The sequence below is a fragment of the Apteryx rowi genome, unplaced genomic scaffold (assembly GCF_003343035.1).
Source record: "Apteryx rowi isolate R43461 unplaced genomic scaffold, aptRow1 scaffold_386, whole genome shotgun sequence".
Classification (NCBI taxonomy): domain Eukaryota; kingdom Metazoa; phylum Chordata; class Aves; order Apterygiformes; family Apterygidae; genus Apteryx; species Apteryx rowi.
Genome location: NW_020450374.1, coordinates 208989 through 234068, shown reverse-complemented (window position 1 = coordinate 234068; position 25080 = coordinate 208989). Strand labels below are relative to the sequence as shown.

Below are 25080 nucleotides of genomic sequence, written 5' to 3'. Positions count from 1 at the left end.
ACTGGCACGGATGTCAGCATGAGCAAGCTGTGCCAGCTGCCAGGCTAATCCACTTTGCTAGCTTCCTGGAGCAGGAGACAAGAAGTAATTATTCAGGTATATCTGTCCTTATGTGATAGTTAATTGTTACCCTCTTTTTCAGAGGGAGTAATTCAACTCATCCTATGCAAAGCATTACAAACTGTGTTCTCCAGACTCTACTTCTTCAATGAGCATTTAAAGGAGAAGGAAGGGGAGGGGGTTAAAAAGAATTGTAACAGAACAATTATGAAGGAAATTTGGAAGCGTATCTGGAAACAAGCTTGAAATAGAGCCAATAGCTTGTGTTTAAATTGTTACATTTCTCTTTTGATCACCTGTTAAAACACACTTCTAATTACCATTTAATTGAGTCTACAGTGTAGCAGATTATTAAACACCTGCTTGAGTGTATTAATCTTTATTTCTGGTTACATGATCTTTTGTGTTGTAGTGCAGATCTGTGCTTGTTAACAGAGGGAAATATATGACAATGGAAGAGCACAGCTCCAAGTCCCAAAGAAAAAAAAACAATTGGTTTATCAGCACCACACTGTTATTTCAATCCAGAGTTTGCATAAATGTATAAATACTCAAAAAAACCTAAAAGATCCAAATTTTTCTTATATGCCTTTCACAGGGCTTCTCTACTTAGAAGACATTGTGATTTCTTTCATCTTATACCTTACCTAGAAGCAAAAATAAATTATTACTCAGAAGTTTTCAACTGGTGGTTCCAGGGTAATGTAACAGATGATAGAGAAAATACTGACCTCACCTGTTCTTGAAACGGAGAATTTCAGGTTATACCTATGACAGCAAAAGGAGAGATTGCTAGTGCCACCTCTTGGWGAGAAGGGCACAGAAATCCATTTCCATTTGCATAATCCCAAAGAAAGGCATAATGGGAAAAATGATGTGGACTTCCAAGAAGTGCTGACCACTCTTTCACTGATCCAGAAAGCACTTATGAACATCCTTAATTTGAAGTAAGCTGTTTGCCATATTTAATTCATCGGGTTTCTTGTATTCTTGCAGTTAAGCACGTGCTTAAATGTTCAGCTGGATTGGCATTGAAACACAATCCAATGACAGCATTAAAGAAGCTAAATCCTATGTAAAGTGATTAACTTCAATTGAAACTAAGGAAACTCTGGTTCCTAAATTTTCTTTAGGTGCTTAAATAACTTTGTAGTGCTGTGTTCCAAACAGGTTGATATTTGAACCCTCCATTAATTCTATTGTGGGTGTCAAGTATTAATTGTTAAGATTGTGTCAGAACTCATGATTTGGGAAGCACTTTTGATAAATGAGGCAACGCACAAATTTGTCATCATAAGAAAAAAAGTTCCAAAGAAGGCTTAAATGCAAAAGAGGATCAGTTAAGCGCCACATCAACATCAAGCAAGTTTGTATGATGTCATTTCTATTTTACCCTTTTGAAATACCATCTGGAGAGTGCTGGGCACATTTGGCTTGCCGAACTGAATCTATGAGTCAACAACATATCATAAGACAGATCTGACCTTCATAATAGAAAAAGGGTTTAGATTATTTCTGCTGAATTTCAAAAAAAAAAAAAAAAAATCACACACAGGGAAATCTCTTCATGGATGACAACACTAGAAAGCATGTGTGCGCTGCAAGGTGTTCTCTACAAGGCTGCTCCCATAAAAATTAAAATGCAATTACTGCCTCTGGACATTGCATGGATGAATAGAAGTGAACTGTAAACATAAGTAACAGTACAAAACAATGGTTCTGCCCTCCTTTTTCAAATAATGATGCAGAGAAATCTGCATTTTGCCTACATGCTTTGCTTAAAAAACACATTGATTAAAAATATACAAACTCTGCTAATTAAACAAYGGTCATTTCAAGCTCGATTTCTGTAAAAAGGAAATATTTAAGTAAGGGAAGGCATACTAAATACGAGTAAGGAAACTGTCCTACCTTGTTTTAGAATGGTTTTGTCTACAGGGATACCACATCCATGTGATTTTAGGCTGAGGAATACCATAAACAGTGCATGTCAGCACTTGTTTGCTTCTCAGTAAATACAGATTGGGATCATGGAATGATGACACAGCATTTTCATATATCTGGGGTTTCACTGAAAAGGGTAAAAATTGGAAAGAAATTAAAAGCAGCTCATTTCCAATGTATTGCATGATCCTGAAAATACTACATTCCTGCAGGGTGACTAATAAGAAAAATCCCCAGGAGAACAAAGGAAAACAGCAGGACTACGATGAGTCAGACGAGCAGCTACTAACACATTTAAGTCATCAGGAACAAGTCAGCGACCATGGAAGACAGCAGCCCTTCTAATGAAAACCAGTGCCCATCCGCTGATTCCAAGATGGGTCTGTCACTCCACACATGGGGCTTGGTTTTGGGTTCATGAAAATCAGTGAGAAAATTCATAATTACTTGAACTGTGCAAGATCAAGCATTCACTGAAAATCTGGCATTTACATGTTTAGGAGAAGAGTGGGAACATACTATAAACTTACCATTTACTCTAAGAGTGACGGTAAGATTCTTAGACAAGTTCCACTGCCGTATGCTCAATATTATAGTGTAGTTTCCAGCATCTTCTTCAGCAACATCCTTGATGATTAATGAATAGTCTTTAACCATGTACCGGGCACATTTTTCAGCAGCAGGTAGCCCATCTTTTAACCTGTTTAAAAGAATTCCGGAAAGCAAAATTTTGAAAAACATGCTGCTTAAACAGTCTGTGTTACTCCATTTCATGACATTTCTCAGTCTTTGGTCAAGGATCAAGTATATGGCTTGAGATTCTGTTTACCAGAAGATTATCCTTCACTTTTACTTACAAATAAGATTGCTAATATTTATAAAGCACTTTGAAGAATACCTTTCTATATGTTAAAATTGATAGGAATCTGGCAGGACTCTATAGTATTTGAGAGTTAATTAAAATTGCAGCTATTTCTCTGAAGATTCCAGTTTTCTATGCTTGTGACTCCATTTAGTCTACAAGACAACCATTCTGGTTAAAAGTCATTTGTGCAAAAAAAGTTTGCATCATATCTAGTACTGACTGTTTCTTTATGACCTCAGAATACATCCCAGGACAAAGTATTACAGTAGCCTAAGCACAGCTGTGATTTTAGGAAGAGGAAGAGTAAGTAGATTAGATAAGCATTTAAGAATCAGATATCCTGCTATCAAGTGGATGTTTTTAAAGATAACAGAAAACCAACATAGAAAGTACTAGGTGTTGCTCACACACACATTCCTGAATAAGCAGATTTTTTTTTTTCTAAGTCTAAAACATGGCATGAAGCACATTTCAGTAGGTTGCTGTGTGAAGACTGGAATGATATTAGTAGAAGAGTGCAACAGAGTTCTCAATATCATAATGGACTTATTTACTAAAACATGGAATCAATTTGATTATTTACAGGAAAGTCTTACAGTCCTTACAGGAACACTAAAAATTTGGTCTAAGGACTGTGAAAAGTGTTACACTGTATCTGCATTTCAAGAATCACAGAATGGCTGGGGTTGGAAGGGACCTCTGGAGATCATCTACTCCAACCCCCTGCTCAAAGCAGGATCACCTACAGCAGGTTGCTCAGGGCTGTGTCAAGTCGGGCTTTGAATATCTCCAAGGATGGAGACTCCACAACCTCTCTAAGCAAGCTGTTCTGGTGTTTGACCATCCTCACAGTAAAAAACAAAATACCAAAGCATAACAAAACAAAACCCCCTCATGTTTAAATGAAATTTTCTATATTCCAGAAGTTTTGGATCTGTATGTGTAGTCAAGAAGTCCAGACATTAAAGGAACAGAAAATACTGTATCAATGGTGAACATCAGCTCCACTTTCTCCATCTAATTTTCCATGTGGAGCTATAAATGCAAAAGAGAGAGTAAAACAAAACAAAGTGTTTGGAGCAAAAATAAATTCTGGCTGGGAGTAATGTGAACTCTCACTGTTCATGTATGTATGGTTTGTTTTCTTAATCAGTCTTGTCACACACCCTTTGTTAAAGTGCAATGAATTGAGCAAGAGCTATTGCTAAATGATTTAAACAAAAAAAACCCTTGAGATCATGAATAGATAACATTGTTTTATATAAAGGTGCTTGGGTTAATACGAAAAACTGTTTAAAAGATTCCTTAAAATAGTATATTTGAGCCAAAGTGAAAGCTCCAGTCACTAAAACCTGTGGATCACCACATAATAAAGCCAGCTTCCATTGGTTTTCTAAAAGTACACGGCTGTATGATTCAACTCTGTCGCTTTAAGGAAAGCCTTCTTTTCTCTCAGTGTCTGAAAGGCAAGTTCAGGTCCCATATCTGAGTCTGAGTGAACTTGAGTGCATCACTTCAGATCAGTAGAGAGATTTAATTGTACAGTGTCCATTGGTTGCAACAGGAGACAGGTATCTGAGCTTTAAACAATCTGGGCTTCCTCTTTCTATTCGCAAAATGGAGATAAAATTTTCATAAATTGTTAAAACTCAGGAAGACCCCGAAAGGTCCAGTAAAACTGCACAGCGTTAATGCCAGTTGTTGTCAATTGAGGGGTCTTATTGAGTATTTTACCAAGGTATTATTTTTCTTCTAAGAAGAGGTCCTGTGTGGAAGTACATGTGGAAGTAACTGTTATCCTACCATAAAACCTCTGGTGAGGGAAATGCCTTCACTTTCACTGGCAAACGATAGGATTTTCTTCCAGCTACAGCCTCCAGCGCAGTTTTTCTTCGATGCTTCAAATTAATGAAGATTTTATCTTAAAGAAATAAAAGAAAAAGAGTGTACCTATATTACTGATTTTCAGCCTGCAAAAGGAGTTGCTATACTAAGAAGAACAGGGATTTAATAATAATTAAATATCTTTATTAATGTTGGTGGTCACACAACAGCAAGAATAAAACCAAAATTCCTAGAGATCTATAAAATGTAAAAGTTCACCACAAGTAGACAAAATACAGCTCCCAGGCCATGGACCTGCCTACAGAAGATACACTCCAGCCAAATACAAAGTTTGTTTCAGTCAAAAAGAAGGCACTGGTTTCAACACAAGTGCATCTACTTGAGATAAGCTGGTCCATAGTATGTGGGAAGCTGAACTAGATGAACAGATGACCCCTTCCCCCTTAAAAGCCAAGAATCAATGAACATTTCAAAAGAAAATATCCTGCTAGAGAGGATTTGAGTCATCTTCAGAGAACCAGTGAAGGAAAGACAGAAACTTTCTGTATCATTGGTGAACAGCTGTTTCATCAAACAAACAAATCTCCATCGCTTCATTGGAACAATCCCAACCTGCTGGAATTTGTTATTTTCCAGTTGCACTGCCCCATATTTCAAACGCACCGGCAAGTTGTCTGATTTCATTAAAGGCAATACAACACAATATTTGTACAATACATTGGAAAATCTTTTTTTCACAAAAGGCACTTACACAAAGTAAAAACATTCAAAAGATGAAAATTTGTTTGAGTGTCCTTTGATAGTACCTAGAGTGCAATATTTAATCATATTATGGACTGTATACGGATTTTTGATATCCATTAAATAAGTGCAATATTTAGTTGCATTTTCAGCATACATTGAAAATGATATGCATAAGACAACTCAGCAGTTTAATTCCACAAGTCAGTTACACCTAAAGATACAACCCTGATCCTGAAAACACTTATTCACATAAGGGTTCACTCTTACTAATATGGATATCTCACAGACTGATGTGCTCATGTGAAGGCTAGCTTCAACAGTTCCAGGTTCTTTGATYTTAAATTTAATTTAAAAGTCAGGTTCTGATGGCTTCAGGCTTATTTATTTGAGAATATAAGAAATGGATATCATGATTCATCCTTAGACTTAGACCAAGATTAGAATAGAGAAAACGAACTGAAATCTTCCCAGAGAATACTACCAGCTGGTGCTTAGTCCACACTTTCAGATGAGAGAAAGAAGGTAGACTTCACCAAACACCTGGAAAAAAAAATTCAAGATTCTGACCATGGGTCATCTGTCGTAGGGGAAACCTACAAACTGCTTTTTGTCATTAATACCAGTGAAGCTCCGAGGATCCTGGATCATCTTAATTGCAGCAGAATGCCACAGAGGATGTAACTTCTTATAGAGTCCCAATGCAACAAGCTTGAAACAATACCAGGAATCTCCAGGTCTTATGGACTTCCAGATGCAGAAGCCCAAGTAGCCCAAGCAGACCACAGAGAACTAGTTTAAGTCTTCCACTGTAAAATCACATTAGTGAGTTGCAGTATCTTGTGCTTGTTTCAGTTTTTGAACAGTCTAGCAGGTGTGTACTCCATGTAGAGTACATGTACCTATTTCTTCATGTTTCATATGGAACAATAATGAATGAACAATGGCAATGTTCATTCATCTGTTCCTTCAAAACATTTGTTCATTCAAAGTAGGGAACAATGGATAAATACTGCAGAAGAGAAACTGGGAGTCTTCTATGTAAATTAACCTTGTATAGTTTTATTTGGAAAATGTGGTTTAACTTATTGCTTCTGCCAGAAGTGAGTACAGGGTCATCATAGTACTTAGCAGACAAGAGTAATCCAACTGTTCATTAACAAGTCTACTGCCAACAAGAAAAAGCAATCATGGAACAAAAGGCACATATTCTCTGTGGTCTCCCACCTTTTTCTACCGAAGACTAGAGTGCTATAAATTCGCTTCCACTTTGTGTCAAGACATATAGATATTGTATGACTGAATTTTGCATATGAGCATTCAATATTCTACAAATACAAATATTTCTTACCATAAACAAGGACTGTTGTGTTAACAGATTTGATTGATGGCCCACTCTTCACATGGCAGGTATACTGGCCTTTATCAATATCACGCACTCTGTCRACAGTGAGAATACTGTAGAAAATATTGGCTTCTGTATTCTTCTGGTCAATACGCTGGGTTATAGAACCTCTCTTCCTTGCCTATAAAAACAAAAACAAACAAAAAAGAATTCAGTCAAATCAACTATCATGATCGTTAAGATTTTTCTTTTACTATCTGCCTCCAACCCTTAAAAAAATCCAGATCCCACTGTACAGTGCAGGCATGCAAAAGATGCCTAACATTTCCACAGGGTCAACAATAAAAATTAGAATTAAAGTTATATATGGCAATTCACTCTTATTTTAACTCAAGTTGCAATAACATCCAAACTAGTTCTTCCCAGATGAAGATCATCCCTTCTGTATGGCCTGTCATACCAACATGCTCAGCTGCCCCATTCCTCCAACTTCAGCATTCCTCAGAAACCCCCAGAGCCACTGTGTGTAGAGAAACACATAGCTTGGTGCTTGGATTCAGTGTCTGTAGGCAGCAGACGCGTAGAAGATGAGGGCATTAACACAAGAAGGGGAGAATTCTGGAAACGCTATAGTCAGAAAAGTGACTAGATTTGGCAAGAGAATAACAGGGTGGAACTGAAGATAATGTGAGTCTGAGGAGTTATTTCCTGCAACTCCCCTTCAGCCTTTGGCCTCAAAGTTTATTTAACCCGGGACATTGTTGTTGTGTTATAAACACTGAGCACCCTTCAGTTGCCGTCCAAATAAAAACAAAGCAGAATTTCACAAGTGTGGGCTTGGTAGGGCAATAACGACCAAGTATGTTATATTTGGAGCATTCCTTGTTGCTAAGTTGTTTATTTCTGAGGTGAAAAAAATGCCAGGGAAAATGGCTACAGTATGAAGGAAGTGATTGCATTAATCTTTCCTATATAATGTAATCATAATTTCAGCTTGTGATTAGGCACAATGAGTGACATAATAAATGATCTTGACTTGAATCACCAGCATAAATCAAACTGACGTGAAAGGAATGGGAGTTGTAAACCCTAAACTAATGTCAAATTTCTTATCAGCTTTACATGGACTCCCTGGCAGTTATTCTGTAAGTGACAAATATTTATGAGGATGCTCCCAATGTGAGGGGAGGAGAAGCACATTCAAGATCATTCCTGTAGTTGTCAAAACAAGAGGATTGTTCATGTGACACTTAACAAATGAGATTTTGGCTAGCTAAATCAAAATATCTTTTCTAAACATGCTTGAGTTGGGTGCCTGACTGTCTGCCAGTCTTTTAAATGAATGTGTTGAGAAAGGCAGCTTCACTGAAAACTTTTTTGTCACAAGAGAGAGCTCCTGCCTGGGCGTGGGTGATAAATTTCCTATTGTTTCACCGGGTCGCAAAGAAACTCCCAAGGATGAATCAAGTCTAGTGTTCACTTGTGATTATGCAATATACCAGAGTGCATTGTGTAAAAGTGTTTACTTGTTCAATTAAGCTCAAAAAAAAAAAAAAAAGAAGAAGACATAAAAAGACATGTCAGCAAGGGTCACAACGATGGAATGCAAACCATGGAAAGCATTTTGAGGAAAGATTCCTCCTGGGATGCTCCATACAGCACAACGGACAGGAAAACCGCCATGATTTCTTCATTTCAACCCCAGCACTYACCTCTCCAGGATAACTCCACGTCATCTGCACTCTCGTGTTCCAGGCTGCAGTGACAGTGCAATTAATTGCCAGGCTGTCTCCTTTGAGCAACTTGACTAGACGCAAGGTGCTTAACTGGACATCAAAAATTGTGTTGGCTGTATGTCATGAGGAGAAAGAAAAATGAGTAACTTCACCCCAGCAGAGTGCTTTCTGATAGACAGTGACTGGAGAATGCTACTCACTTTCTCGGTGTGTTAGATACTTCGTACTATACTTGTGTCCACCAAGAGTTGTCTCACAGCTCAGGAGCCCTATGAATTTGTACGTTGCCTTAGGTATCCTGAAACCTTTCATGTTGTCCCAGATTATTGTCTTGCCATCAGGAATTAGGGTTTCTCGTGGAATCTGAAAGTGGCAAACATATATCATAAAAATTACTTATCTTCATGCCACTCTCTAATCAAAACAGCCTAATAAAAAGGAATGAAAAAAAAAACGCCAATCAAAGTAGAAAGAATGACATTTAATTATGCAGATATTTCAAGTCACGTTTTTATCACAAAATAGAAGAAAAATTTGGGTGAAGAATGTGAATGTTTTATTTGTTTCCAAGTTTTCATTATTTATAACAGGATGTAATTTATGACACAATAGATTGACACTATCATTAGTCTCAGTGCTTAGGCTGCTATTCTGTTGGCTCCCAGTTGGCAGCTAAAGTGCTTGTCTCAGAGAACCTTTGCAATTAGGTATCCTGGTGTTACCACTGAGACACAAATACACATTTTTCAATGGAGGTGACAAATGGACTTAATTTGCTGTCATTTAGTGCCTTTAACAATTCCTGCCCAGATTCAATTTGATGCTTCTCATGTTTATGTTGTCTAAAGAACTAGACTGTTTAAAAAAAAAAAAAAAAAAGGAAAGGAAAGGATATGAACACTTGTTCTAAAGCTGACATGTCACAGTGCACACATATCTTAAAGTCTTTATGTTTGATGTAAAGTACAAATTTTTAATCCACAAAGCTTCCTTGGGCACTTTTATTGAGAACTATATATCAGCCTGAATGAAGAAAGTTACACTGACTAGAGATTTTGAAAAGATGCCTTGAAATACTTTCTATACGTGATATTTCCAGAGGAAAAGTATTCAGCACATTTTAAAATTTTGGCACTTCTAGGTCCCTCTGAAGTTGAGGACCCAACAATGTAAAGCTGTCGGATGTTTTTAAAACTTAAAACCTGAAATCCAACACAGATTAAAATATTGCCATGTGAGATTAAGCATTCCACTTTGTCAGCAGTACAAGTGATATTTTATGTTAGCATCCTTTGGGTTTTAAGCCCATTTTAATATTATATTATATTAGAAAACCTGAAGGGCAAAGCATGACACATGCATTGAGGTTCAGGCAAGACCTCTCGTTTTCACATCAATCCTCTTTTGTCATTATGCAGCCTTATTGACATAACAAATACCACTGTTCGGATAGCATGGAGATCAGCAAAAGGCCATGAATACAAAGCCTAGCTGTGACTCTGCTTTTGCAAAAAAATTTTATAATGAAAGTGGCATATTTTTTAAGACTGCACGTAGTTGAGTTTGGGTGAATTAGTGCCCTAAGCAAAGATCATTCGTACGCACTTCCACGTCTGGGTCAGCTAAACCTCTTGAACCCCATCGCCTCTTTCTCTCTGTGCTCCCAGCCTCACCACGTTCCCTTCATCTCCTTCTTCCCTCTTCTTTGAGCAGAGAGCTTGTATGCTGGCCAGCCCTCTCCTTCCTACCGGCAAGCCATTACGGGTGGTTGCCAGCGGCTGGGGGAAGCGTGACTGCCCAGCACCTTCCTGCGTGGCACACCTTCTCTCCAAAATGCGGCAACCTCAACACTGCCTTTGCCACACATGTTGAGAGCTGTCCTTGAGATCACCTCCACTCATCTCATGCCATTTCCTCCAACAGAAATACACGATGAATCAAATGAACAATAATTACAGTGAGCACAAAAGTGCTGCGGTAGAATTCCTTATCTTTACAACAGCTGATAAGAAGCTATAATAAGCATGCAAATCACAGGGGAGGTGTGTGTTACACACACAAGTAATAGCCCATTACATTATAGCTGGCTGGCTACCATTCAACAGTATCTTGGACTTTAAGAGCTCTGTTGCCATTCCTGTTTCTAAATAAAGCAAATATCTGAGCTTTGTTTAGTCAGTTCATAGTTATGCTTTCAAGACTTTCAGCTGGATTTATCCTCTGCTGCTTTGGTAGAGATCAAACTGTTTCAGCAGAGATGAAAAACCTCTATGGGTTTTCATATACACCGCAAAGAGAAAGTCAAGTCAGATCCTCAGAGCCTCCGTAGACTGACATGTCCAGGGAAGGCACTCACTTCACATTCACTGGTTCATTGACCAATCACTGAATTTGTATTAGCCTCACCTCAGAAGCAGGAAGGTAACCAGAACCAGAACCAAGAAGTGTCTGGAACTTAGAAATAAAGTGCTTACAAAGACGATCTTGTTTTGCAACATTGAAATATAGTCAGTTGTCTGTGCATCCAAAAGGCCYGTCTGCCCTGGAGGCAAATCCTTACATACACAATTTACCCACCTGACACTGCTGAAAACAGAGATGTGCACAGTGATGCACACAAAAGCAGAAATGGACACATTTTGGTTACTGTTAAGGAAAAATTTAGAAAACTGAAGTCTATGACTAGCAAAAGACACTCTGTGACATAGCTGGTCTTTGGTTATATCAGTGGAAGAAAGACCAAGATACTGCAACAAGCCCCTTTCAGAGTGTAGAAATATCAGGATTTTCTCTCAGAAGAGAACAAGTTCAACAGCTCACTCTCACCCCTATCACTCTTCACAGTTCTACCCTCCCTCCTTATTTGCTTTTTCTTCTTATCTGGTCCTCCTCCACACTGCTCTCCTCTGCCAGTCCGACTGATTCAGGTGGCCTGTCTCCCACTCTTAGAGAAGCACAGTTTCTTTGCTCTGCCCTAAACAGAGGGCCCCTGGCTTCAGGCCACCCGAGAGCATGGAGTCATTGTCATGATGATTGCTGCATGGATGGTACAGAACAGAGGATCCCAGAATCGCACAAAAATTTAGGCTGCAAGGGACCTCTAGAGGTCCTTTGGCCCAACCACCCACTCAAACAGGGCCAATGTAGTTCAAGTCATTCAGGGCCCTGTGAAAAAACTTGGCCATCTGGGCATCACAAAGAGACATAAAAAAACCTATAAAAGAACACTGTACTGAAACAGATTGATTTCCACCAAAGCAGCAGAGGATAAATCCAGTTGAAACAACAGATTACCTATGGGTACCAGCACATACTCAGATGCATTCAAAGAAGCAATTTGTTGCGATGACTGCAGTAAATAGAGAATTTACTATCTACATACTTATCTGCATGAGGCACATCACTGTGGCACCCAGTTCAGTCTTGGCCTTTTACCTTCTTTGCACTTTGTTTCAAATTAGACTTCAGTTTCTTTTGGTCTAGGTTGTGCCTCCTCCTTTGCTCAGCACCAACCACTGAACTTTTTTGGTACCAAGAGGCATTAACACAGTACTATCACAAGGTTTTGGGTATATACATATGGTCAAGAGTACATAGTCAAGGTATGGTTCCCCACGTCTCCAAAGGCAGATTGTATTGCAAAGAGCCAGCTGAAAGTATAGTAAAAATGTACATTAGAGTTTTGTAAGTTTGTCTTTTCTTTCATGTCTCCCCTTCCACCAGTTTAGGAAGGATGGTGTGGCATTATTAAGAATTCAGACCTTTCAGGTGTGTAACTCGCTCAATATCCCTGAGGTTCTTTTTTTTAATCCCTTTTTTTTTTAATATCAMAACTTATTTGCCTCTATTCCTGTGAAGGTCATTGTTGATTTTTGGCAGAGAATCTGAAAGAGTAAATAAAGGGATCAAACCATCAGACCAGAAGGTGATGCTTTCTCAGCTGGGCAAGACAGAAGCAAATGAAGAAGCAAGGGAAGTGCAGACTTTGGTTGTAATAAAGTTTATCTGCTCTTAGGGGTCTTGAATGAGGCTGCCAAAACAATATTGGTGAGGATGATTGTTTTAGGGAATCTGGATATCTGCCTATTAAGCATTAGATCAAAACTATCAAAAATTTCACAGATCATCAAATGATGCGTAAGTGAAAGAACCACCAGCTGCCGCAGAAATAAGTTATATTTGGACCTGAAGGTTGGATTTGAAATAGGAATGAAGATCTCCGTCCCTATTTTCAGTTGCCTGCTTTATTAACTTCTTGATCTTTAAGGCTCCTTCTATGTTGTATATGGATTGACATTTTATACAGTGTAATTTGTACAGACATTCAGCCAGAACAACACAGCATCACAAAAGGATTGACTAAAGTAAAGATGAAGTTTTAATAATAAAACCATTTGTAGTGTTGAACACGGATAATAAACCTTCCTGATACTGGTCCACTAATACTAAAAAGTAGCGCTACATAGGAATAAAATGCTGTAGGCGGTGTTCACATGACTTTACCAATGAGTTCTTTCAGAAGGGAGAAATTACAGAAATTATTCCATATTTTGACTTCCTGGCAATACAGAATGCAAAGTCTAATGACTCTAATGCTGGGGGTGGTTTTCCAGCTCCACAGGATTGTGTTATGGGGATGCTGACTTCCTCCTTTATTGCTAAATGGAAAACACAGGATAGTTTTTTGCCAGCTCTCCAGAAGCAGTATGCCTGCAGCTGTGAAATGCATTTAACACATCTCTCAATTGCTCTGTGAGCAAAAAATTGCTGGAATCTTCATACATGGATGTCACATCTTGATAAATAAAGTAAGATATGATGTAATGCATTGTAGTTTACATACTTCAGGAAATTCTGTGATGGATTAGGGAACACATTTATTTTTCCTAGAATGCAAAACATATAAGCAACCAATCCTTTCTGTTAAGCCTTGTCTCCACCTCCTCTTTCTCCTTCCCAAAGTATTACATCTGGTTTTGATGGCGTAAAGACACATGCATCTTACACCACAACCCCAAGCTAAAGGCAAGCTCATATAAAACAAGAGAGTAGATATGCCTCAATCTCCTCCAAATAATAAGAAGAAATTGATTTTTATAATGTTTATTAAAAGCAAAATCTGACAGGAATTTTCTCAGTTAGGAATTTAATATGCTGAGATTTCAGAGGCATTTCAGAGACTTTTAACACTACAATACCCAAATAAGACCCCCACTTTACAATATACACCATGTAAAGAGCCAAGCCTCATTTACTTTTGATTCTACAGTCACAGAATCTTGTGCACCATTCACCTCTGGGTCCACATCTTGCTGGAGAGTTGTATGTGTGTGTGTGTGTGTGTGTGTGTGTGTGTGTGTACATATATATAAACATTCTGGATTAGAATACTTTCTTTTCTCTGCATTTAGGTTTCATTCATGTGATTTAACAGTTGGAAACCAAGAGGCAAAATCAATACCAATATTAGCAAGGCAGCACCGCATAAAACTGTAAACCTCCGAGTCAAGTTAAAACACCTGACCAAATCTATGGTTGGTGTAAATCTCTGTAGTCAAAGAAGAAGCAAAGACTTCTGTTGATCTGGATAAGCATCTTACAGTGGTATTGCTTGTCTGCTGCATGTTATTCTATAAAAAGACAAATTTCTCTTGCTAGTAACAATGCTGAACACTTATGCCATTATGTGCAGAGCTCACTTTATTTAGAAACAAAACATCACTAGCACTTCTACCTAATTTTTAAACCAAACAAAAGGAATATTAAGAAAGAAGCACAATTCTCCATCTCTATACCCGAGACTTTACTACATATATATATAGCTCAGTTAGGTTCCTTGAGAGTTATATATACAGCAAGGAAGGAAATGGTTTCCCACATGAAAAACATCTAGAATTTCTAAAACTGCCCCACAGCCTCAAACTGTGCACAGTTTTCTCTACAAAGAGAAGCCACCCCAATCTGATAGTAAGTGCACTCGTACGGAAAAGGAAATAGCAAAGTTGCTGAAGGGACTGAGGTAGGATAAAGGTTTGAAAAAATGCCTTGTACCATCCCAGCAGATCTCCAGGCCCTGCACTTTCTTACTTCTAAAGAACAGGAAAAGAGGAAAGGGAAGGAAGGGCAGGGTAAAAGGTGGGAGCACATCTCTTCCCAAAAAGAAAGTCCCTTCCTGGGCTTAAGAAACCTTTCTCAGCAAAACTTTATTAAAATGGTATGAAATGTTTAAGGTGCAGATCTGATGAAGCTCTTTTCTCAGATATGAGACCAAGCCCCCACAGTTGCCATACTTCTAATCACACTGACACCTAGAATTTGTGTTTAAAAAATGTTCAATCATTGAAATATTTCAAAATCTTTAAAATAGAGTTGCAAACAAAAAAAGCTATGCAGAATCCCTATTTAAAAATAGCCCTTTCAGAGTATACTTGGATTAAGGTACCTTTTTCAAAGTAACAGCAATGTTCGGTGCTGTGACTCTGCATGGAATGATCATTTCTCTTCCCACAGTCATGTGTATTATTTTAGGTATGTCACTATGCATCTCTACAAATGGATTGCCTGTATCTGCAGAGGAAAGACAAAAAAAAAAGGTTAATATCTGAAATGTTAAGACAGTGTATGGAAAAGGTAACCATGGATGCATCCTTAAAGGAACTGATTCATTCTGTCCATAATGATAGCTAGAGAAAGTCCTCAGATTACGCTTTTATTTACTTTTATCTAAACAAGTTCAGAACAAGATTATGGAGTGTTTAAAAATTATATTTGTCACTCATTTATTACCAATAGCAGTGCTTTGGTATCTCCTTCAAGATACAGGGGAGTTAAAGCATATTTTTTCCATTACATCATGTTCTCTACTGCTGCAAGTGAAGCATTTTCTTGTTACAGGGCATTTCTATTTTATTATCACAAGGAGAAGCAATTAGATGGGATGTGAGCTGAAATTCACTGATCAAGAAACCCCTTACACAGGACATGTTCCTGCTCCCTGCAAGGAAGTCAATGGAAAAATTCATCTTAACTTCACCAGGATAAGTATCCTACCATGATTATTCAGCCACATATTCAACTACCTACTCTCAGAATACAGACTTGTGAGAGTTAATTATTGCTCTCCTTCCCATTACCACAATACTTTTACATCTCTTTTGTAAGTGACAAGGTAAATGAAAATGCCAGGAAAACATTTATTTCGTTCACTCAATAACTAAAGCTTGGCAGGGTAATTTGCTGTCCCTTGAACAATCCCTTTAACAAAGGGCATTGTCATAAACAGCCTGCGCTGGGAACAGGGAACATTGCTGCTGCTGCTATTGTTTGTACCAGTTAACAAAGAGGGGCTCAAGTCACTAACTGACTCCAAATCTTCTTTGCAGGTGTTCAAATCTGACAGTGTAGTTTGACTCACAGTGCAGACAGGCTACCTCAAACTTCACATAAGAGTTTGGCTTTTTAACTCTAAAAAAAAGTAATACAATTAGATTTTAATTCCATGCTTATCTTCAGCTCCAATGTTTTTTTCAGGCAAATCCTATTATTTTCAATCAGTCAAAATCTTACAAATAACAATAGGAATCTTTCTCAGAAAAGAAATAAGTAAAGCTAACAAGTATTGACCCTTTATGAAAATTTAAATTGTAGTACTTTACTGAAATGTTCTGGTCTCAAACTTCTGCACATCAATCTATTTTGGCTGATGTAGTTCTTTAAATACATTGCTTTCATTTCTCTTTCCAAAGTAGGAGCTGCACTTCCCAGTGTCATAAAACTGTTCTTCCCTTAAGATCTTCTTTTCTTCTTATATGCAAAAATGTTTTCATTTGAGATATTAAATAGGAAGAGGAGCAAATTCAACTTTAATTTATACTGGTGTTTGATGAAATTGTTACACAAAGTTTCTGAAATGAAGACTATCACAATGCTTTATTTAATAATAGGTGTTAAATGTCCACTGAGATCGCAAAAGGAACTTATGAGTAACAGAGGCTTCTTATTCTAATAAAAAATGCCCTAAGGACTTGTTAGTCTAACATTTCCTTTGCAATATGATTCAAAGAAAGACCAAGAATGAACCTGTTTGTAGCATGGCGAAAAGAACCTTTTTTGTTTTTCAGGGGTTGCAGCCTTGGAAGAGGTCACCTGCCCTTTAACATCTCCAGACAAACAGATTTACTACTCCCTACAGACTCGTTCGTCTTTGTCACAAAATTAAGAGCTCCTGCCCAAAACCAGCAAGCTTTGCAAAGTAGTTTCCTGTATCATAATCTCCAGATCATTACAAGTGTGAGGAAGAGCTGCTCTGGAGATTACCGGTGCTGTCTGCAGACACAGTGTCACCACTGGCCGATGCCAATACTGAGCCAGTGGGGGCTGTGCAGCCCAGACCTCACAGCATTCCTGCCCATCCCAAGGCAGAGACAGGAAATGAGCACAAAACGCCACGCTTGCTTTTTTTTCCTTCACTGGAAATGCGTGTTCACGCCTGGAGAAGTCAATGAAGTGCTGCATAAAAGTCAACTACGTGCTCCGACTCCTCTCGGCAGGCTTCAGCCTTCAATGGCAGCCTTCCTCTATGCGTTCGCTGCAGCGGTACGCCAAGGCGCCGGGACATGGCGAGCCGTCTCAGTACCCCCGCGATTCGCGTGCAGAATTCCCATTGACATCACTGGGGACTTCCGCCATGGGCCGGAGGGCAATCGATGGCCCCAAGCGCTCCAAATGTCTTCCTGCTTTTGATTAAAAGGAATACGCATCATGTTTCCTAGCACAGTTTTGTTTTCATAATGAGTGTGGAGGCTTTTCCTGATTCCCTTTGATTTTATTCTTCTTTCTTCTTAATGGCCATAAGGGGATACTCTCATTGCTCCAAGACCAGAATTTGGTGCAGGTTCTCCCAGCTTGGAGCAGGCACAGGCTAGCCCACTGTAACGCAGGCCCCAGGGTATGCCAAAGACACAAAGTCCTTCTGTCTCCCAAATAATAGCAGACCTCACTTTGTTCTTCCTCTTTTCCTCCCATCACACCTCTATCTACTGCCAGTGGCTGCTGATAACATTTCCCCCCAGCTCCTTCCTGGGGGGAGGTAAATGCCAGCCTTCCTGGCTGGGAGCACGTCTAGGATTGCCTCACCTCCCACCAGCAGTCTTCTGAGTCAGCTTCAGGAATGAAATTTCTCTGCTCTTTGGGCCTTCTTCACCACACAGTTTTATGTTCCAAAAGCTCGAGGCATAAAAGGAACATCATTGTGATCCAGACCTTTTAAAGATGATGGTAAGGAAAGAGCAAAGTATGATTCTGACTTCCAACAGACTGTTCTGAGAGTATTTTCAATCTTGAAAACCATGTCAGAGTTGCACATTCAGTTCCATCAGTATTTGGAATTGAAAATCTAAGCGAGTTGACCTTGTTTTTTGAGTTTTTGTTTGTTTTTTTACTTCAGAGCTGCTGGCAAGGTAGGAGATAAAAGACAGATAGCCAGAATATTTGCATATGCTAAAAGTTGCTTTAAAAGTCTTTTTTTTTTTTTTTTTCTGTGCCTGGAGCTAATGACTATGTGCTAGTTTAACTGTGTTCCTTACAGTAGCTCTCACTTACAAYCAACTTGAAACCACAAAGAGCATTCATGAAAACACAAAATCCATGAAGGTCACTTGCTATATTCTTAAAGAACATAAATAGCAGCTTTTTATTAAGCTGGTTGGCAACCAGATACAAACTTGATAAGAGACTAAACACAAACAATATTATGTCTGGTATCAGTAACCAGTCTAGGCTATTCATGGGCTTACACAAACAACTAAATTAGCCAACACCAAAATGCCAGATTCAGAAAAGATGAGGAGGTTCTCTATTTGCACACTCTTGGCTACTGGTTTGGGGTTTTTGTTGTTGTTGTTTAATAATCCCAGCTATAGTACTCACATAAACAGAGAAGAAAAGTCTCTGCAGGAAACTTCGAGGTCCTTGAAATCTCTAGAAGTTTGTCCTCTAAGGGTCCTCCAAAATACCCACTTACATTCGGCTTATCATTAAATTTTTGTCAGGCAAAAAGAGCCTAAACAGTTTCCTCACATTCACATAAAACCTTTTCCCCAAGCATATGAACAGGACCAAATTCTTTACTATGATATATACCTGTAAACTTCACTAAAGTTAATGGGCCAGTTGCCAGATTCCCTTCCTTGCACTGGTTCACCCTGTCTAGCTTTAGTAATCCTGGCTATATCAGTAGGGTTGTTCAAAATTAATTCAAGGAGAGTCTTGATCGCTGAGAATGGACTTAATCTCACCTCTACATCTACAGTATTGACATCTCTGTCTGAACTAGGTGTCCAACCTGCTCATGTAGTCACTGGAAAGAAAAGGGGAATTCTGCCATGGGATTCAGCTGACCTATTTCAGACATCTGCTTTAGGATGAGAAGAATCATGCCCTAGAAAAGACACTTATTCAACCTGCTCACATGCAGATATCCGTGTTCGCGAGGAAAGAAATCCCTTTCTGCATGTCTGGAAGTACAATACAAAATGATTTCTGCAAGAAGGGCTTTTGCACAGTTGTCTCTTCTTAGCCTATGAAATAATACTCTTCTAGTTCAAACACTTTCTAAACCTTGAAGGAGGATTCAAGATTTAAGTTAATAAGCACAGAAGCCTGGGAGAAATAAAAAGAAAAAGGAGAACAATATTTTATGTCTGGAGCCCATTCAAACAGAAAGCATTGCTAGCATAACTGTACAGCAATTTCTAGGCAAAGTTTGCCTGTTTTTCTTTGGGGGAAGTTATACTATGCTATCAACTCTGTAAGTCCATAACATACTTAAAACATGCTTATGATTCTTAAGGAAAAATATTCTTACCCATGTTAGCCAGGAAATTCACATCAGAGCAATTACTATGTTGAGCAAGTTGTTTCCAAAAAGGCTAATGGGCATTAGAAACACTTTTCCAGATATGACCCTCCTCTTGCTGATTCATCTTGGAAATGTATTTCTGTTTCAGTGCTAGTGAGAAGCCTCGGTGAGGAAGCAGAACCTCGGCGAGTTTAGTGCACAGCCTTGGAGGCTTCCCCACAGGCTCCGCTCTATGCAGCGTGCTGCAATGTGCAGCCTGGGGACACGCAATGACATTACTCATGAGTACAGCAATTACAGGTGATTTATGTCAGTGAATCCTAGAGGGCTCTGTTTTGTAACAGGAACTTCATTAGACACTAAAAATGTGTCCACACACTTGATACAGCTGTAGTATAATTTAATTTCAACTAGTTTCCTTTTCATAACAGAAGTGTTATTATATTATTGACTCTGATGCTGTTAGCCAAAAATGTACGACTCATATGTTAGTACTGTGCCAAAAGCAAAGACAAAATGAAAAGCACAAGAGTTTTTTAGGCCTCAGCAGGTTTTTCCATTAGTAAGTTATTTCTGAATAAGAAGAAGAAGAAAAAAAGAACAAGAAAATCTCCTTTTCTGCTAGTTCTCGGGGTGTTTTGTCTTGCTACTTTTTTCATCTACTGAATTATTTTGACTTTGAAGCTTCTGATCTTAAAGGCAAAGCCTTTCAGGGAACTCTTTTGATGACCTCCCTGTTCTGTGACAGAGTACCTTTAGGGTTATACGGGAGTCAATCTATTCAAGTTAAATGTTAAATCCATGTCAGTTCTGGGGCTGGATCCAGCTATCTGTCAACAACTGGACCTCCCAAGGAGAATCCACATGCTCAGTGCTTGCAGAAGGCAATTCTAGAGTTTGAAAATGCACTCAAAAACTCAAGTGTTTTGTCATGTCAAAGGCTTGTATTCTGAAGGATTCACTAATGATAAAGCCCGTCATTTTGGACTGTCCAACCTGAGACACATCTCAGGAAAAATACTCACCATTAGTGGGCATATTTGAAATCTGAGGGACTGGTGAACTACAAGCATGGTTCTCAGGACTTGTACTATGATAAAAATCTTCCTTTAGTTACCCCACTCTGATTTGTCTTACCTGATTTTAATAATCTCCAAAGCAAGACACGTAATCTAAGCTTGTTCTTTAAAGTCCGTGATGAGAAGTATGTTCCTGAAGGTACCTTTTTCTCTCTGGTAAGCCTTGAAAGAGTATAGATAACTGGCTTAGTCTAGAGATCTGATTTTAAGACAGAATAGCTTGAATGGTTCTTGACTGGAGTGCCAGCAAATGTGTCACTTCGCAAAGCAGAGCACACATACTGACGTGCACATGTGCACTGGGGAGTGCAAGGAGAGACAGGAAGAGGGAAAAATTTGACTGAGGAATGAGCTAACATCCTAAAGCTAGATACAATTTCACGTGGAGAAAAATTCTTTATTGCAATAGAATTAAAACATACTCTTGTATAGCCTAATGTTATCTTTATCACAAGAAGCAGCAACATTTGAACTTGAATCAAAGTTCATTTAAATTCCTGCATAGATGTAACCTTATGATATAAATGTAATTGAATTTATTGGCTTTTCTCTATTCTACCATGGGAACAGGTGATAAGAGACTAAGAAAAAAATGCCAACAAGAATAAAGAATGAAGAGAACTGCACGTTTTTGAGGAAGAAAGAAAATAAATGAGCTCCAGCAATTGGAAAAGAGTGTCTTGGAGCTACCAGAACAAAGGCAGATAGAAAGACAAGCCTTCAGCACTGTCCCTGGGGAAATCTGTGTAGGCTTCAAAATAGCCTACTGATAATTTGGCGTTTCTTAAATGTCTTTGTTCCATAATGATCTCTTTTCGAGCAGAAAATTCCCCACATCGTACTCCAATGTACACAGTGAGTATTCATTACAAATCTTTCCATTTAACTACCAGGCTGCAATTGTGTAACAAGACAAAGATCAGAGCAGTTTTCCGTCAGAGACAATGAAGAAACTGGCAACGAGGTTTTGCTGCATTTCAGATTTTTCCCATGGCTCATGGAAGTCAGGACATCAGTTTTCTTAGAGCAAAGTCCAAGGCTCTTGAGAGAATTCATTTCCCTCGCTCGATGCCTCAATTCCTGAGCTGTGTGTGGCCAAGCGTTYCTGCTGCAGACGCAGTGCACTCGCTCCCCTGTGCAACTCAGTAGTGACCTCTCCAGCTGAAAGCGGGTGGTGTCTTGACTAGCTCCTGAAAGAGATGTCATCAGCCTGCCTGTTCTTGATCACTCAAACACAGGACTTCAGAAACGCTTTAAGTAACACTGGGGCACATGGGATTTGCAGTCTCCCTCTCATTGCCTTACATCTTATTTTTGTCTATATAAGCTTGTCTTCTGCCATAGTATATTCTTATTACTGAACCAAAGAACTTAACAGGTTTATTGTTTTTTATCCACTTCATATTCAGTATCATTCCAATTACGGAAATGAATAACGTTTTTAAAACAATAAGTGATGACTTCCTGTACAAACAATATCAACTTTCCTGATTCGGATTCTGTGTTTGTAAATAGCAACTATTTGTTCTCATCTGCTGCATGTTAAGACATGGGAAACAGGCACCTTGGTGATCCACATGGAGCTAATATGGGAAATTGACTGACACAACGTCCTGCCACAGGAAACAATACAAAACTAGGAGCGACCCCAAATTTTACAAATGTTTATTTCCCAAGCACCCAGAAATTCATTTAAAGTAAAATTAAAATCAAGAAAGATGGTCTTAAAAGAGGTTTCTTTTATCCCCATCTCACCCCTACTTGAGCCAGATATTCAAACTTCATGCATGTTTTCAGTTAACATGTTAACATTTCAGTTAACATGTTAACAGTGACTTATACTGAGAGAGTCAAGTGTTTTGGGTTTTGGGTTTACAAATGCCAATGCTATACTGATAAAAAAGGGGAGAGTAGCGCCCCTTTTTTGCGCTCAGAATTATGTTTCTTTTCAATTTACTCAGCATTTCTTCAGGAAACTGTAAATTTTTGGAAGACCAATACATCTTCTCAGACTTTAAGATAAATGGAGTGACACTTTCAACAGGTATTGCATGAGCAGTTACCTTGCAGCCTCCCTCATTATCAGCAGGTTGCCAAACTCATGTATGTGCTTACTAGGACATGAACCAAGTGTTACGAACTTGACTTTCAACCAAAAGGATTGTCAAATTCAGAAAATTAAGATGCCAAAGATGCCTAAATATGATACAACATTGTCCCTTAAACAGTTTATTGGGGGAGGGGGGGTTGGCAAATAGGGAAGGGAGTGAAGCTTGATCTAATTCCTGTATTCAAAAGTGATATCAATATTTAATGCTTGAATGTCCTTGAAAATCAACATAACTAGAACACTCAGGCACTCTGCTTTATCTGATTTGTTTGTTTTGTTTTTTGGGGGTGGGGGGGAGGGAGGGGCTGACCAAAGACACTATTACTTCTCCAATGACAGGTTTCTCTTCCATCATGTGAATCCATTAGGCAGATAACCCTGATTCATACATCTGATTTAGGCTGTCTTTCATATGTAAGGAAGCTGCACACAACTCAGGAAGCAGCAAAGAGTTAGAAAGATTGTGTCTTCCATTTGTAATAATTCAGGATCCAGAAGAATTAACACCTCAAGATGGAAAGAGACCAAGAGAACGTGAAGGAATCTCATGTATTGTAAAGTCGCTTTGGCACAGAGGTTCTCAGGCAGGGTCACAGCCATCCTTGCTCTTCTCATGTTGTAAATGGAGAGCACTGTGGGTAGATCTCAGTTAGAGATGAAGTTCAAGGTAGGAGGCTCAAGAAGGTGGTCCCACAATGGGAAACGTGAAAAAGTCATCCAAGAAAATCATAAGCAGCGGGAAATGTTGGTCACTAAATGAATAACCTACTTTCATTGTGCTTTCATGGTTGCATCTGTAGTTGGATATCCAGTGAATTAGAACAGCAGGGGTCATATAGGTAAATAGCTGGGTGAGAAAATATTCTGTGCTATGTCTCAGATGTAAAAAGCAGGATGAACAGCATGAGTTATTCAATAATTCTCAGTAAGGCAACACACAATAACAGAGAGCAGTATCTTATTTTCTATCACTGTAGTGAGAGGTCCACTTTGATCTGCTTTTTCACAGCACCAGTCCCACACTTTGTGTCACCAAATGAAAACAAAGGGTAATTCACTCTGATGCGAACTCATTAGAAGCAGCAGACACATAATTTGGAAAAATTCCAGTTGCATATTCTCTCTAATCCAGGTTTCCAAAATCTGTGAATCATGATACCTTACAGTAATCTACTAACTTTTTGCTGTAAAATCAAGAAAGACTAAGGTACAAAGTTAAATGCCAAACCTAGGGGGTTTATAATTTCTTCTTTTATTTTTATTTCAGTTGAATTCAATTGTTCTGAGAAGTGTCTGATTAATATCCTGGAAGAAAACAGCATCAGCAAACAATCTCTATTATAGCTTAACTGACCTAATTCCAGCATTTCCCACATATTGCACAATACTCGGTTGCTGAACATAAGGCTGTACTTAGCTTGATTCCACTTATTCGAGATTTTTACAATTTGTGCAACATGAACTGCAGAGTACAGTTTTGAATGAAACTAACAAGAAAATGTTAATTTTCTAAAGGATAAGAAAATTCTGTGATCTGGAAAGAAGTATCAGCATCCTTCAACTGTCTAGAAATCTACAGTCATACAGTGACAGTTTAAAGCAGACATTGTGCCAGATATACAGTTTTCATCAATCAGTATTTGATTCTGTAAAACATGACTTCTGTAATACCCATTTCTCAGATTGACTTCTATTCTACTTTCTTGTGAAGTTCTAATTACTCAAATGGACTGGTTGAATTTGGTCTTTTTCTTTTCTCTTTTTTTTTTCATAACAGATAAAACACTAGTACTTCTACTTGCAAGTTGTGAGAGCAGATTTGATACACAGATTGGTAAATTTTCATGAAATTTTGCAAGGCTGAAAACATTCAAAACCCTGTATTTCACCATAGCTGAAGTGCATTTTTTATCCATTTTGTTGTACTGAAATGAAAGTTCCAAGAAGTGTTAAAAAATGTAGTCTTACCATTAATAAATACATAAACTGTAGATTCCTTCTTCTTTTTCACAGCACTTGTTGGATATTTGCAGCTATAGTTTCCAGTGTCACTTGCTTGAGTTCTGCTCAAGGTCAGACTACTACAAGAGTGCTTCCCATTCCTTCCACAGGCATATTTAATTACTTTCAGCCTTTTGCTATCCTTACTTAGAGTTTCAGGCAAAGACCATGAATGAACCATTTCCCCCCTGCAAATACAGATAAGGAAGCAGAAACAATTATGTTGGTCTGCAATTATATAGCTCAGTTCCCAAGCTTTCTTTTTTTATTATATCAGGCTATTTCTGGGGTTCTCTTTTATCTTGTTTTCCAAAAACAACAACAGAAACAACAAAGAACTATTAAACAATTGCCATTGAAGTTCACTCCCCACCTTTCCCCACAACATAAGGTTTTATTTTTTTCTAATTACAGTTACAAAAAAAGAAAGTGTCAGGTGTATAAATTCCCAGCCAAATTATCAGAAGCCAGCTCAGCTGGTTACCTGCATGTGAGA

The 25080-nt window shown here is 38.5% G+C and overlaps 1 protein-coding gene across 1 annotated transcript in view; it reads right to left on the bottom strand.

The window, feature by feature from the left end:
* FLT1 (fms related tyrosine kinase 1) overlaps nt 1-24772 on the bottom strand; it is a 95745-nt gene extending 70973 nt beyond the window's left edge. Inside the window, exons 1-8 of the mRNA XM_026074341.1 lie at nt 24552-24772; nt 14979-15103; nt 8737-8899; nt 8513-8649; nt 6807-6981; nt 4673-4790; nt 2535-2704; nt 1972-2131 (exon numbers count right to left, since the gene is read on the bottom strand). Of these exons, the coding sequence (XP_025930126.1) occupies nt 1972-2131; nt 2535-2704; nt 4673-4790; nt 6807-6981; nt 8513-8649; nt 8737-8899; nt 14979-15103; nt 24552-24765 (1262 nt within the window). The 5' untranslated portion in view covers nt 24766-24772. The remainder of the gene's footprint in view (nt 1-1971; nt 2132-2534; nt 2705-4672; nt 4791-6806; nt 6982-8512; nt 8650-8736; nt 8900-14978; nt 15104-24551) is intronic.
* Nucleotides 24773-25080: the final 308 nt, after the last annotated feature.